The sequence below is a fragment of the Poromitra crassiceps genome (genome assembly GCF_964638095.1).
Source record: "Poromitra crassiceps genome assembly, chromosome: 21".
In the NCBI taxonomy this organism is placed as follows: domain Eukaryota; kingdom Metazoa; phylum Chordata; class Actinopteri; order Beryciformes; family Melamphaidae; genus Poromitra; species Poromitra crassiceps.
The window spans coordinates 1,603,693-1,618,372 of NC_139638.1; the positions used below are offsets into that span (position 1 = coordinate 1,603,693).

General features: G+C 44.4%; 1 protein-coding gene across 1 annotated transcript in view; it reads left to right on the forward strand.

Annotated features, from left to right (window-relative positions):
- Positions 1 to 3,635: 3,635 nt before the first annotated feature.
- The window catches only part of LOC310795688 (protein NLRC3-like), a gene marked incomplete at its 3' end in the record, with an annotated part of 260,674 nt that continues 249,629 nt past the window's right edge, over positions 3,636 to 14,680 (forward strand). Inside the window, exons 1-4 of the mRNA XM_083657757.1 lie at positions 3,636 to 3,667; positions 7,363 to 7,491; positions 7,688 to 7,798; positions 8,103 to 8,213. Of these exons, the coding sequence (XP_083513883.1) occupies positions 3,657 to 3,667; positions 7,363 to 7,491; positions 7,688 to 7,798; positions 8,103 to 8,213 (362 nt within the window). The 5' untranslated portion in view covers positions 3,636 to 3,656. The remainder of the gene's footprint in view (positions 3,668 to 7,362; positions 7,492 to 7,687; positions 7,799 to 8,102; positions 8,214 to 14,680) is intronic.

Sequence of the window (14,680 nt, forward strand, 5' to 3'; positions counted from 1 at the left end):
CCTCTCCACGCTGCTTCATGGCTCGGAAACCTGGACACCCTACCAGAGGCACATCCACAGTCTAGAAGCCTTCCACATCCGATGCCTCCAAAGGATCCTAGGCTTAACATGGGAAGACAGGGTGCCCTATACTGAAATCTATGACCGGACCAACACACCCAGCATTACAGGGCTCCTTGGCCAAAAACATCTGAGATGGGTTGGGCATGTGATCCGAATGCCAGCCCACCGTCTACCCCGACAGATCCTGTATGGCCAGCTCCTAGACGGTCAAAGGTCTGCTGGGGGTCAGAAAAAACGGTTCAAGGACCACATTAAAACCCTCCTGAAGAAGTGTGACATCAAACCACCAGCACTAGAGTCCCTGGCTGCTGATTGCCATACCTGGAGCTCAACCTGTCACCAGGGGATCACTCGTCTTCAGGAGAAGTTCACAGAGAGGAGAGTACAGCGGCGTGCACAGCGGCACCAACGTGCCATAGCACCACCGACCACTACTGCTGCCTTCCCCTGCCCCTCCTGTGACAAAATCTGCGGATCACGCATCGGTCTGAGCAGCCACCTGGCTATGCACAGGCGAAAGACATTACAATAACCAACCTCACAAATTCCATTTGGAGCAACGTCATCGTCGACATCGACGGACTGCCATAAGCAAAGTAAGCAAGTAAGTGTGTGTGTGTGTGTGTGGTATGCAGGATGCTCTGCATCAAACAGGAAGGCCTTGCAGCGTGTCATTAAGGCAGCACAAAAGATCATCGGCCTCCCCCTGCCCTCCCTGGACGACATCACCAGTTCACGCTACCGCCGCAGAGCCATAAACATTATCAAGGACTCCACACACCACGCTCACCATCTGTTTGAACTGATGGTTCAAACAGTCAGGCAGACGCTTCAGATCTGTCACATCACACACATCCAGATTCAACAACAGTTTCATACCCACAGCCATTCACACTCTAAAATCACTTTAAATTCCCAACTGCAATAACCTCTTCCTTCAGCTGAAACACAAGAACTCCTTTTTTTTTTAGACAGTAGCACTTCACTTTTGGCTATACCTGCACTTTAACAATGCTTTATTTGTTCTGTTTACAGCATTCACACTTTTATAATACAATATTCAGCATTTTCACTTTGGCCTTGGTATCATACATTACAATTGCTGTGGCTTTTTATTGTTATTGTGAATGTGTTCATGGTACAGATTTTATTGAATTTATTACTTGTTTTATGTTGCACCATGTGGAGTTGCACTATTAATTTCTGTCACAACTCCACATCCATGACACCTGCTGTTCATGAGAATCTTCACACCTGCTGGTCATCACCAATCATCATCACCATAACCTTCTCTGCCTACCAGTCCTCGCTGGAACGTTGCCATAGACGGTTTGTAAACCAGCCAGTCTTTAGGTTTAACTATTAGCCTTCAGTTGCCCTTTTTGCTTGTCTGTCTGCCTGCCTGATGCCTTTTTGTGTTCCCAGGATTCTCTGCCTGCCTGCCTGCCTGTTGCCTCAGCAAGCCATCCAGAGCCTCGCTGCCACTTTGAACAATAAATAACATTGACTTTTTGCACCTGTCCAGCTGCTTTTGGGTTCTCTAGTGATACGTGACAGTAAAACCAAACAGCCAGGCAAACACGACTGGCAGCTATAGGACGTACGTTCTGCGCCTGCGTGAGACCTGATTCATGAAACAAAGCAGTGTTTGACTAATATTTCACTCATTCAACTTGAACAGTTTTGTTAGTTACTTCTAATGGAGAATATGTCTGATAAAAAGCCTATCTAGATTACTCTTGCAGCTTTTAGAGTAATATTTATAAAATAATTATGAACTCGCATTGTCAGTCTCTGTTTAGTTATAAATGGGGGGGGGGGGTCAACCACTCAACCACACCCACACCACCACACACCAGGGGCGGAGCAACCCTATCAGCCCAGGGGGGGCGAAGCTCTTAGGGGGGCCCCCTATCCCAATATATATATATATATATATATATATATATATATATATATATATATATATATATATATATATATATATATATATATATATTGGGATAGGGGGCCCCAATATATATATATATATATATATATATATATATATATATATATATATATATATATATATATATGTATACTGATGACGCGTCCCTGCGCATGCTGAAGCATTGTATTCTGAACCGTATGTGTATGGCTCCCATGGCAGTGACACTTAGGAATAGTCTAGGTGACAACCAAGTATAGATTGGTGACAAGCTGGAGAGACAGTTGACGGCCGGAGAGACGGCACCCGGTACGGGATGGGTTAGCACCCCAGACTGGCTCTCTCGTGAGGGAAAAATCCACAAACGCTACGGATTAGCCTCCTGAAAAGCTGTATAAAGATTGCCGCGGCCTGGGGTCCTTCAGGCTAGAGCGAGGTGCTCGCCACAGGCGAATGACGTGCAGCGCACAGGCCTCCTTGAGGCATCCTCTTTGTCTAGGCTGCGGCATAGTAGGATTGCCTTTTGGAGGTCTGGTGAGACGAAGGAGGAGCGCGGCCGGGAGAAACCCACAGAGCCTTAGCCCTCCATGCACCGAAGGGTCTTTCAATGCTGCGGTGTAGCACTAGCTCTATTGCAGCGGATTGGGCATGATCAACCCTTCCGCGGGCAACGCTGCAGACAGAGTAGGAAGGCTGATCCGTGAGCGGCTGCTTCTGGGACGCGAGTCGGGGTCTTAATCGGCCTCGGCTGGGTCTACTGGGCGAGGGTGTATGATGTTCGATAGACCCGAAACACCTTACGACCCCAGGTAACATCACTGATGACGCGTCCCTGCGCATGCTGAAGCATTGTATTCTGAACCACTATATATATATATATATATATATATTTTTTTTTTTCAATTAAGGCCGGCAGCGAAGAAAAATTTGCCTTTTTTGCATGTTTGAATCTGTTTTAGCCTTTAGTGGAATAGCTCATTTTAAACACACCAATGTTATTGTCTATTGATTTAATTGCTCTCACACTCTGGCCTGGCCTGGCCTGGCCTGGCCTGGCCTGGCCTGGGCTGGCCTGGCCTGGCATGCAAAAAAAAGAAAGAAAAAAAAGATTGGATGGGGGCCCACTGACGAGTGGGCCCGGGGTGGGCGCACCCTCTGCCCCAGTGTACGCTCCGCTACTGCCACACGCACAAAGGAGCGAGCGGACGGACCAGCGCTTAGACAGGCTGCAAACAACAAGCCTGTTTTCATAACACGGATGGGGTGTGGCTTCCTTCACTGCTCACAACAATATGACTCGGCTGTCTCTAGATATATAGCAGTGGATTGCTGCCTTCTACTAGTGCTGAATATCACATTTAGTGTCTTTAAATGTGTTATCTTTGTTTATGAAATGTTCCATATTTATCTGTAAATAGATAGAAGGTGGATAGGTGCCAGTGGCTTCTCACTGGAGTTGGTGGGAAAACTACCTGTCACTGGACCGTCCCACTTGAAGGTGAGGCCTGTCCCATTTGGAGATGCTCCATATGTATACAGTAGCCTACAATGCAAAATGAAGAGCATCAGGTTTGATAACATACCTGTTCAGGTATGCATCTGGGTGTGTCGCTGTGGCTCATGAAGCAGTCAGACATTTTGAGACAGAGCAGAGCAGGCACAGATGGAGGCAGGGTGAGTATTATTACAACATTATTATTATTTGACTGTAACAGTCTCTGAGTCTGTTTTCTACTGAACTATGTGTACTGCATTCACATGGTACAAACTCAGCCCGGTTCTTCCAAATGAAATGAGAAAATTATCTTTTAATTCTGAGATGATGATCTGATCGAAGGAGGCCTACATGACGCAGTATTATTTCTGAGTTGGTTTGACACACTGTGCGGCCATCTTTCTGTCAGATATTATAATTAAAAAGACAACAGTTTATTGTTTATTGTGGATGCCCATTAGTCTGCACCAAGGTGAGCCTACTCTTCCTGGGGTCCAAACACATAAAAAAAACATAATACAATAACATTGTCGACAAGTTGATAATTATAACTAACAAAGACAAAAAGAGAGTGAATCAGCTCACTCTATTACATATCATATATTACAAAAAGTGTATGAATGAATATTATGTAGTGTTATATAATATAACATATCACAATGCAGTACAATACAATACAATTCAACATAATAAAATACAATACTTAATGACCTAAAGCTATCTCATTATTCACCACTGCATGTTTTAACTTTTTTTTTATACAAAAATGCGTTACTTGCCATCGTTATATTACTAGGTATATTATTCCAATAACAACAAATACACTGCTCTATACATTACCGTCCTTTTCAGGGCATTCATTTTTGGTAGAGGTAGGGTGAATCGAGCATCTCCTGCCTGTCTTGTTGTATGTCTACTATTAGTGGGGTATACAGTTGTGAGTGTATAAGCCCTGTGGTTTCCCAGTGTTCCAGATGTTAAACAGAAAGGTTACCAAGCTGCATGCTATTCTTTGTTCCACTTTCATCCATGACAGTGCGGCATGCATCCACAGTCATGGCCGTAACTAGCTATGAGGACGGGGAGGTCCGGACCTCCCCTAATATTTCAGAGGATTTTTTTTTTATTTTTTTTATAAAACAATCTGCATGGAAAAGCATGAAAAACACGGGATCGCTTTTATTTTCAAACGAAAGGCAGGTCAGGCAGGAAGTCATCTGACGCCGCGTCCGCGGTAACTTGATTCTGAGAGAGCAGCAGCATGGTGGTGAGTGATGACTGTCTGTCTGCCTGGCGAGATAATTGAAGGTGAGCGAGCTGCGAGACAGTGAGCGAGTGAACGACAGACAGTGAGTGACACTGACAGATTTTTTAGCAACAACCAAGAAAGTAAGTGTCTAGTCTGTCTCTTAAGTAATGTTACCTGTGTGATGCTACTGGCTAATCATGCATGATGCCAATTGCCAAGCTCCCGAAGTCAGGTATGCAGGTGGCTATATGCATGGTTTCAGTTTCATGACCCAATAAGTAACAAAAAGAGGTGGTGTAAAGTTAAAAACAACATAATATATTTTATTTCATTTTTCAATCGTTCCTATCAGGAATAAATAAATGTCCCTCTGTATGTTTTTTTTATTATCGATGATGACTTTGTGTGTTGTGTACGGCTTGGGTTGTGTACCTGTGTTTGTAGGTGTCATTTTGATATGAATTTGGCTAAAACAGTTTGTGTTTGTTAGTTACAATTATGTTGACAGGAGAGCTGAGCAGGTGGTGACATGAAAGAGAATATACTGAATAATGACATCACAACAGTATAATCCTAATGTTGATTTAAAAGGATATACTGTATTACTCTAAATATGGCAAAAAAAAGGGGGGGGGGGAAACTAAAAAAAATTTCGGCGGCGCCCCCTTGCTGGACCTCCCCTATTTCGGAACATTGGTTACGGCCCTGTCCACAGTGTGTGCAGATTGCACTTTAATCTGGTCCAAACCTGAGCAGCTGTTCTGTCTGCAACTTGTTTCTGACTTGCAGGTCCTTGAAATCCTTGAAAGTTCCTGAATTTGAGAAAATAATTTAGGCCTTGAAAGTTTTTTTAAATAGACATAAATAGACATAGGTCATTGAAAGTGCTTGAATTTATATTTTGCGCAAGAATAGAAATTTAAGTTATTTAAAGTTTTTTTTACGTTAAACGTACAATATGTAAATTTCTGCTGCTAGGGATCTCACACTCAAAACAATAACAGAAGACGGGGTGTCATGGCGTCGTGCAGTAGCGTGGAATTATGCGAGAATTGTGTGTACGTGTGAGAGAGAGTTCACGTCTTAATAAAGGGTTACTCTGCATGTTTCACTGCTCTAACTAAATAATTTAATAATGTTGCTTTGTCATGTTCTGATCCTGCCCCGCCCCCACCGGGTTGGCAAATAATTTTCATATTTTGCCAACCCAGACCGCCTGCGGGGCGGGCCAGCCCACGGGACCTGGAGGGTTCTGGTGACCCGTGCATCTCTAGAGTGCAGTGTCCAATTTGGGACATGCCCATAGTCATAGCGCCACCTACTGTTAACACAAAAGGTGGTTTATCTCGAGAACCGTTCATCTGATCGACTTCAAACTTGGGAAGTGCGCTGCCGAGAACCCAACAGAGTGTGGTGCCCAATTTCGGACATGCGCAGGACATAGCATGTGTAAGGATCACACTATTCCCATCAGTTCCCTTCCGCCGCGAACAGGCGCCCTGACCAACACACGTAAATATCGGGCAGTCCCTTAGCGGTACCAAGATAGAAGATGATGTTTCTATATTGAGCCATTCATCTGACATCCATACAACTAGTGATTTAACTTGTGCTGCGGCTGCCCAGTAATAAACATTGATGTTGTGAACAGCAAAATCCACTCTATCTTTCCTTTTCCTTGTCAAATGTTGTGAAATCATCTTTTTTGAGTCAATCAAAAATGGTTGGGAATATAGGGAGCATTTGGAAGGGGTAAAAGAGTCTCAGAATAATTATCATCCTCACTGTCTCGACCCTAACCACCAAGGAGTAAGTCAAACTTTATTTATATAGCACCTATCACAAAGTGCTGTACAATAAGAAAATACAAATAAAACATAATGCAATATAATATGAGAACAACTACAAACAGTATACAAGGTAAACACAGACATGATGCCTCATCAAAGCATCAATATAAACAGATCAGGCATAACTAAGCATAATCCCAAATATATATATGTGTAACATGCTAAATTAAAAGTGCAAACCAGTAAGGGCTGCTATACATGGTTACGCAGTGTAATCACACCGTAGGCACAATATAAAAAAAGGTGAGTTTTAAGCTGTCTTTTAAAACTCTCAACTGAGGTTTTGATTAGTCTAGAGAACACAATAGCTCATTGTATACAGTGAGGTCAAGTTTAAAAAGTTCACTACAATGAAATGGCTACTATAGGGACTAACATCATCAATACAATACATTCAGGTGGTGTCTGTCATAGATGCGTGGTCAATGGGTCAGCATGGAAATCCTCCCGTTCTTCCCAGCCAGCATCCTTAGCATTTATGCAACTGTGCCATGTGTTTATGCCACTATGTGAAATGCAGGATGGTAAGGGCAGCCCATCCTCTGCCACACTGCAGTTCAACCCCCCCCCCCTTTTATCAAATTGGCATAAACACAAACACACACCTTCACACATACTTGACCTCCATCCATGCAAAATATTGGCCTCCAAGGGTGAAAAATGTGGTGAAATTTTCTGTTGACACCAACCGACAGAGTGACTTATATAAATAAATAAATATAATATTTTAAAATAAATACGGTGATTAACAGGTGTGTGTGTGTGTGTGTTTCAGACTGACTCAAGTCCAGAAGATGGAGGCAGGGCAGGGCAGAGCAGAGTCTCCAGCACCCAGCTGTAAGAGTGATTGCTCTAAAGGCAAACCTCCAGAGTTCAGTAATGAACCTGGACCCCCAGACACAAAGTAAGAGGACTGTAGCACTCAATAACATAATAATATCATGAAAATGTAGTAAAATCTGCAGTTAACTTGGTAAAAAATTTAATAAACCCTAAAACTCCAGATGGGCAGAAACAGTGACAGTGTGCAACGTCACATCCATTGTTGTCTGTCTTTACTAGAACTAATGATGATATGTATCAAACATTTGTGTTTGCAGAGGTCAGTACCACAGGCAGAGAGCAGAGTCTCCAGCACCCAGCTGTAAGAGTGACCACTCTAAAGGCAAACCTCCAGAGTTCAGTAATGAACCTGGACCCCCAGACACAAAGTAAGAGGACTGTAGCACTCAACACAATAATAATAATAATAATAATAATAATAATAATAATAATAATAATAATAATAATAATAATAATAATAATAATATTAATAATAATAATAATAATAATAATAATAATAACATAATAATATCTGGAAGATGTAGTAAAATCTGCACTTAACTTGATACAAAATTTAATAAACCCTAAAACTCCAGATGGGCAGAAACAGTGACAATGTGACAACGTCACATCCATTGTTGTCTGTCTTTACTAGAACTAATGATGATATGTATCAAACATTTGTGTTTGCAGAGGTCAGTACCACAGGCAGAGAGCAGAGTCTCCAGCACCCAGCTGTAAGAGTGACTGGTCTAAAGGCATACCTCCACAGTTCAGTAATGAACCTGGATCCCCAGACACAACGTAAGAGGACTGTAGCACTCAATAACATAATCATATCTTGAAAATGTAGTAAAATCTGCACTTTAACTTGATCAAAAATGTAATAAACCTAATAATGTAATAACTTCAACATTAATGTAGTAAACTGTCCTGGCTGATATTGTAATAATATTTTACTGATAATGTAGTGAGGGAGCACAGAGACCAAGGCAGCTCAGCAGGCAAAATAGTAAACAAAATTACGAAGGGAGCTCCTTGAATTTTTGAAGAATAGTATTTAATCCCGAAGTAATATATTCGTGTACACAGCAGTGTTACAAACATAATATATCTTCAAAAGGGTACACGGGCAAACAAAACGCTACGCACATTTCAACCACACAGGGTCTTCATCAGGCTGGAATAGCTGGGCGTCGGCCACCGCACCTGAGTATAAGAGACATACGTGGCACAGTTCAGAGGCAATGACGTGAGATGGGCAGTGCTATGACATCATATTGAAGGTTGGGCCATCATAAAGCAACACACGCATATAATAACAACATGAATACGCACAAAGAGGATATAAACACAAGATGAGGATATAAACACTACTGCAGAGAAGGCTATATGCAACCAGTCAAGATGGCCTATATAGGCTATAGGGAAAAAAATGACATAGCCTATAAGCAAAGTCAATGACGTCCTGTGGGAGAGGGGGAGGTGAGAGAGAGAGAGCAACAGGGGAAATGATACGCTATATGAAACAAGTTAGGTCCAGCTCCTCATTAGTTCCGTGAGGGCTGACAGTATTAAGAGAGTAAATCCAACGGGCCTCACACTGTAGAAGAGATCTGTCCAAGTCGCCGCCCCTCGGATGCGGTCTAACAATATCCAGTGCCCAGAACCGTAGGTCAGTGTCAGAGTGGTTGTGTTGTAGGAAGTGCTCCACCAAAAGGAGCTTTTGTGTCGCGGTGGCGGATGGTGCTCTTATGCTCCGTTACGCGTGTGCGTAAAGGCCGGTTTGTCTTGCCGATGTACCAGAGGGGCAGCGGGCACGCACAGACGATAGCGTAAACTACCCCCTGTGATGCGCAGGTGTTTCAACTGTACAGTAACCCCGTTAGGGAACGAAAGGGATTTTGTTTTGCTGGTTTGGGGGCAGCAGGTACAGTGTCCGCATGGAAAGTGACCAACCGGGGGAGGCAGGGAGTCAATGGTGGGTTGAGTCGATAAGGGGTTGTGGAGCGTTTTAACCAGGCTGTCTCTGATGTTGTTGTTTCTGGTAAAGGCTATTCTGGGGGGAGTGGTAAATGTTTCATGCACTTGCAGTACTCTCCAATGTTTTAGCAGGCATCGTTTGATTTTATTGGCGAGGGGTGAGTATTGGAGGGTAGCTGTGACTCTGGGGGGGCTGGGGTCCGGGGGTTCTGGGCTGCAGAAGAATGTGGAATGGAGAGCACGTTTGTATGCGTGGGAAATGGGTCTGCGCACATATCCTCTCTCCTGGAACCATAGTCTCATGTGAGTGGCTTCATGAACAAAATCACTTCTGTCACTGCAAAGTCTGCGCAGGCGCATGAATTGACCGGTGGGCAGGTTATCTTTCAGGTGTGAGGGGTGATAGCTGGTGGCGTGGAGCAGAGTATTTATATCTGTGGGCTTGCGGTAGATGGATGAATACAATTTGGTGTTGTGTTTGTACACAGACACATCCAGGAAGTGGATCCGATCAGGCTGGTGGTCTAATGTGAAAAGGAGGTGGGGGTTCCAAGTGTTGAGCAGGGTGTGGAACTCAACCAGGGATGAGGAAGAGCCGTGCCAAATTATGAAAACGTCATCAATATATCTCCGCCATAGCCTAATGGAGCTGATGAACGGGTTGACGCTGGGGTTCAGCACAAAGTCCCTCTCAAACGCACCCACTTACAGATTGGCTATGCTAGGCGCTGCCGCGCACCCCATAGCTACCCCCGAGGTCTGTAGATAATAGTCGCCATTGAATAGGAAGTAATTGTGATATAGGCTAATTTCAGCCAGAGAGGCTATGAGTTCATTGGGGGGGGTTGCAGATGTTCTGCCTGTCAATGTTTGTTTAATGATTTCAATAGCCGCCTGTTGTGGAATGTTAGTGTAGAGAGAATCGATGTCCATGGTGGCCAGTCTAACAGATGACACATCTATATCTAATTCATTAATAATGCGGAGGAAGTCAGAGGAGTCGCGGGTGTAGGCTGGTAGTCTATGCATGAAAGGCTGTATATACTGGTCTACAAACTTGGAGAGGGGCTCAAGGAGGGACTCATTCCCAGAGCAAATCGGACGCCCGGGTGGGGGGGAGATATTTTTATGGATTTTTGGAAGGAGATAAAGAGCTGGGGTCCTGTGGTGTTTACGCAGAAGGAATCTGTGGTCCCGCTTGTTGATGTGGCCAGCCTGCAGTGCATCATCAACCAGTGTTTTGATAATAACACGGGTACGAGGCCCGGGGTCGCTGCTACAGTGTTTGTATGTGGTGGGATCTGAGAGCTGGCGCATAGCTTCTGCATTATAGTCTGACATGTTCTGTAAGATGACCGCTCCACCTTTGTCTGCAGGTCGGATCACAATGGAATTATCCTGTTGTAATTCTAAGAGCGCATCTCTTTCCCTGCGGGATAAATTCTGCCTGACAGGGGGGATGCTCCGTTCGAAAACAGCGATGTCCTGGTGGACAAGTTTGCTGTATTGGCCCAATCCCACCGCAGGTAGTAGCGCGGTCCCGCTCCGCTCGACTCGATAAATGGTCTCATCCCACCGGTAAAAACTGGCCCAGCCCGGTTTGATTTGGGGCTGAGTCGTGCTACTTTTCGTCCCTGCCTCGTCGGGGTTCTATTCTGCGAACCCGGGTTCATACGGTGACGTGAAAACATTGTAGACGACTGATTGGTCAGGCAGAATCGTGTTTACTCTGTCTATCCTACTGACTGTCAATGTAGCGCTGCATACCAGTTTAGTGGGGGCTTACCTTCTCTTCTGTTATGCTTTTCCATCAGTCGTTTGTGTTGCTGCCTTCGCCTCTGGTGAAATAAAATTGTGGCGGTGGTTTCAATTGTCCAAGTCTGCTGCTCTCAGAAAGCGCTTGGTGCTGCATCGGCTCCGCTAGGCCGCAGGCGCTCTGGTGAAGCCACAGTCTTGCCTGGTGAGAGGCCGCTGGGGTAGAGGCTTCACTCTAGCGCAAACCCCCGTCCTTCGCGCCCGTCCCCCACGCAGCGCATGTGAGTTTTGACTGACAACAAAGTGATATCCATTCTCCTGGCCGATTGTCACATTTGCCCATGTACACTGTAACACCAGCCCAACATGCTGTGATGCTATGAGCTGGCAGCTCAGGCCAGGATCAGGACTGTGGTCATGCCAGCACTGCTCTCTCTCTCTCTGTCTCTCTCTCTCTCACACACACACGATTAAAAAAAAAAAAAAAACATAAAAAAAAAAAAAAAAAAACGATTAAAAAAACGATTAAAAAAAAAGATTAACGATTAAAAAACGATAAAAAAAACACACACTACAACACATGCACGGAGGGCCACAACACACACATGCTGACGGTGGCCGGTGAAATTTGTCCTCTGCATTTAACCCATCCTGCCCACACACACACACACACACACACACTGTAGGTCATGTAGAGGCACCAGTATTTCATAAACAGTTTAAAAGTTATGTGTATGGATTTAATTGTAACGTTGTTATAGCCTACTTCGGAACATGGGCGGATGGTCGCTATGATGACCAGTTGTGGGCGGGGGCAGATGAATGGCGGTCGAGACAGAACGTCCATCGAGTTGAAACAAGTAGAGCCGAGTGGTGACGGGCTGTGCAGGGCTGTAAAATGTGGTGGAAAAGAGCCATATGTTTCTATGGCTGAATCTATATTGCCCGGTGGTGTAAAGGAGGAGGGGGGAGCGAGGGCTGGGGGGGGTACTGTCAGTGCTCGTGTGGTGTCTAAAGTATAACCTGAGTCTGAGTTTGCGTATTAATTTATGCACATTAATTCTAGTGTTGAAAGGTTGGTACTTAGCAGTGGGCACAAATGACAGACCTTTGGAGAGCAGATCTAGGTGGGGCTGGGAGAGGGACTTACTAGACAGGTTAATTACTGGTATGAGTTGATCATCCTGGTTTGGTAGCGGGTCTGGAAGTGGGGCGCTGCGTCCAGGAGGGGGGGCATGTTGGAGCCACGTTTAGGCCGGCCTTTTTGTGTTTAACGGCCTTGGCCTAAAAAGAAACTGATGAAGAGGAGGCTGATGATGTGGAGGCCGAGGTGGAATGACCGGCTCCCTCTGAGTCCTCTCCTCTGGAGCAGGTGTAATCCGGGGACGAGTCTTGGAATTCCACGTATACCAATGGCTGAATCCCACCACACGCAGACCCAGAAGAGTCACCTTCCGAGACTCATCTGACTCGTCTGTTACTGTATACGTAGCTGAGAAAAAACCCAAAATGAACAAAAAACAATCTCAAGCTCACATTGAGCCACAGTAGACTTATGGAATTCAGCATTAAAACTCTTCAAACTTAAAATGGAGAGAAATCAATGTCATCATTTAGACCAGAGGTCTGTACTACAAAGCAAGATTTAGGTTGATCCTGATAAGTTTGGGTTTAAACCTGGTTTAGCCGTACTACAAAGCAAGTTAACTTCTTACCGACATATATTTCCATAGCAACTTATGCTTCACACTTAACCTGGTCCGCAGCAGGTTAAGTTGCAAGGATAAGATTAGACCTTAAATACACTGCCCACGAACCAATCGAATCAGCAATTTGGAAAAATGGCCAACCCCTTTCTGGACGAGTTTCCCATCGAGGAAGGAGCACGTATTGTAATGTTGAATAAATCAAGGACTAAAGCCTTGCACTTGTTGGCTATTTTAATTAAGCCCTACTTACCACTTTGGAATATGTTTTTATATATTCATTTTTGTGCTCTCAAGAACCCTAGATACGTTGTTTGACCCCGCTGATCGATTGCAGCTGAATAGTGAGTGGAGAAATATCACTAAACCGGCATAAAAAGGTTACATAAACGTCTCCAAAGCGCACGGTGCCGTGTGCGCAATGGAGCTGAGACTGACATTGGGTTGGAATTGAAATGGTCATAGCCTACATGCTGGAATAGCCTACTACATCTAAGCAATTTAATATGGGATCACCTGCACACAGGCGATCCCATATTAACTCATTCACCGCCAAAGACGTCTTTGACGTGTTATCAGAAATAGCCCTCCCCGCCAATGACGTGTTTGACCTGTTTTTGTTTTTATTAGTACAGCGCATAGTTCAAAGACTTCCCCAGCCTGTGACATGTTATCAGGTCCCTAGCCTCAAAGACAAGCTGACAACACGCAATCAAACACATACTGCAGCTGTTGTTTGAAATGAGCAGGAGGAAAAACAGAGAAACGCGCTTCCTTGTGCAGAGGAGAAACGCCATTGAAACGCCCCTCGGCGCGCTGCACTGGTCGCCTTGCTGCAGGGCGAACCTGGATTGATTTGTTCGCGGTAGTCAAACCCGTGATGAACATGATCGATCCGGTTCCAGCGCCTGGTCCCAAAGCCAAGCCGGACCTGTTCCTGTGTCGCAGCATTCGTCCCAGCCCGAATGAGAGGAGGAAAACGATGCAGAGGCAGAGGAGGCTAGACGCTGATCTCAGACCAGATGGGTGTTCCCCTCCTATGCTAATTTGTGGGGGAAGGAGGTGCAATCCAGCAGCAGTTGTGGACAGAACTCTCTCTCTCTGTGTGTGTGTGTGTGTGTGTGTGTGTGTGTGTGTGTCTGTCTGTCTGTCTGTCTGTCTGTCTGTCTGTCTGTGTGTCTGTCTGCACACTCACTCACACTGAGTAAACTGTATTGTTGAATGTAAAAAAAGCACTTCATGTATATATATATATATATATATATATATTTTTTGTCATTTGTGTCATAATGAATAATATTTACATGTCTGATGTCAATACAGTTCAAAATAAAAGAATTGAGAGCGAGTTCTGCCTGAGATTGTGTGCTTTACAAAAATGGCCTTTTCTCCTGTTTGTCTTCTCAGAGAGACCTTTTTGGTGAAAACAGGGTGTATATAAATGGCTATAAGTAGAGTACAGAACCTGCTAAAAGCTCACTTTTTATTCCCTGGTGAACCCAGAGACGTACATCTTCATTTTGAGGTATTGCAAATCACTTTGGTGCTAATAGATAATTTACTGTGGGTCTTGAAAGATGACCAACAATTATGAAAATCTTTGGCCTGTGCTAAATATTGGCAGTCCTAAACTGGCCTCATGGCCAGTGTGTTTAGACATTCAATGAGACATTCAATGAGTTAAGATGATTCATATCTAGGCTACTCCTGCATTTTGCAGCTGCAACTGTGTTGCTTTTGGCCTGTATGATGTGATTGAACTTCATATTTCCAGCATCATTATATGAAATATGGAGATATGCGACTGCTGACAATATATGTGACCAC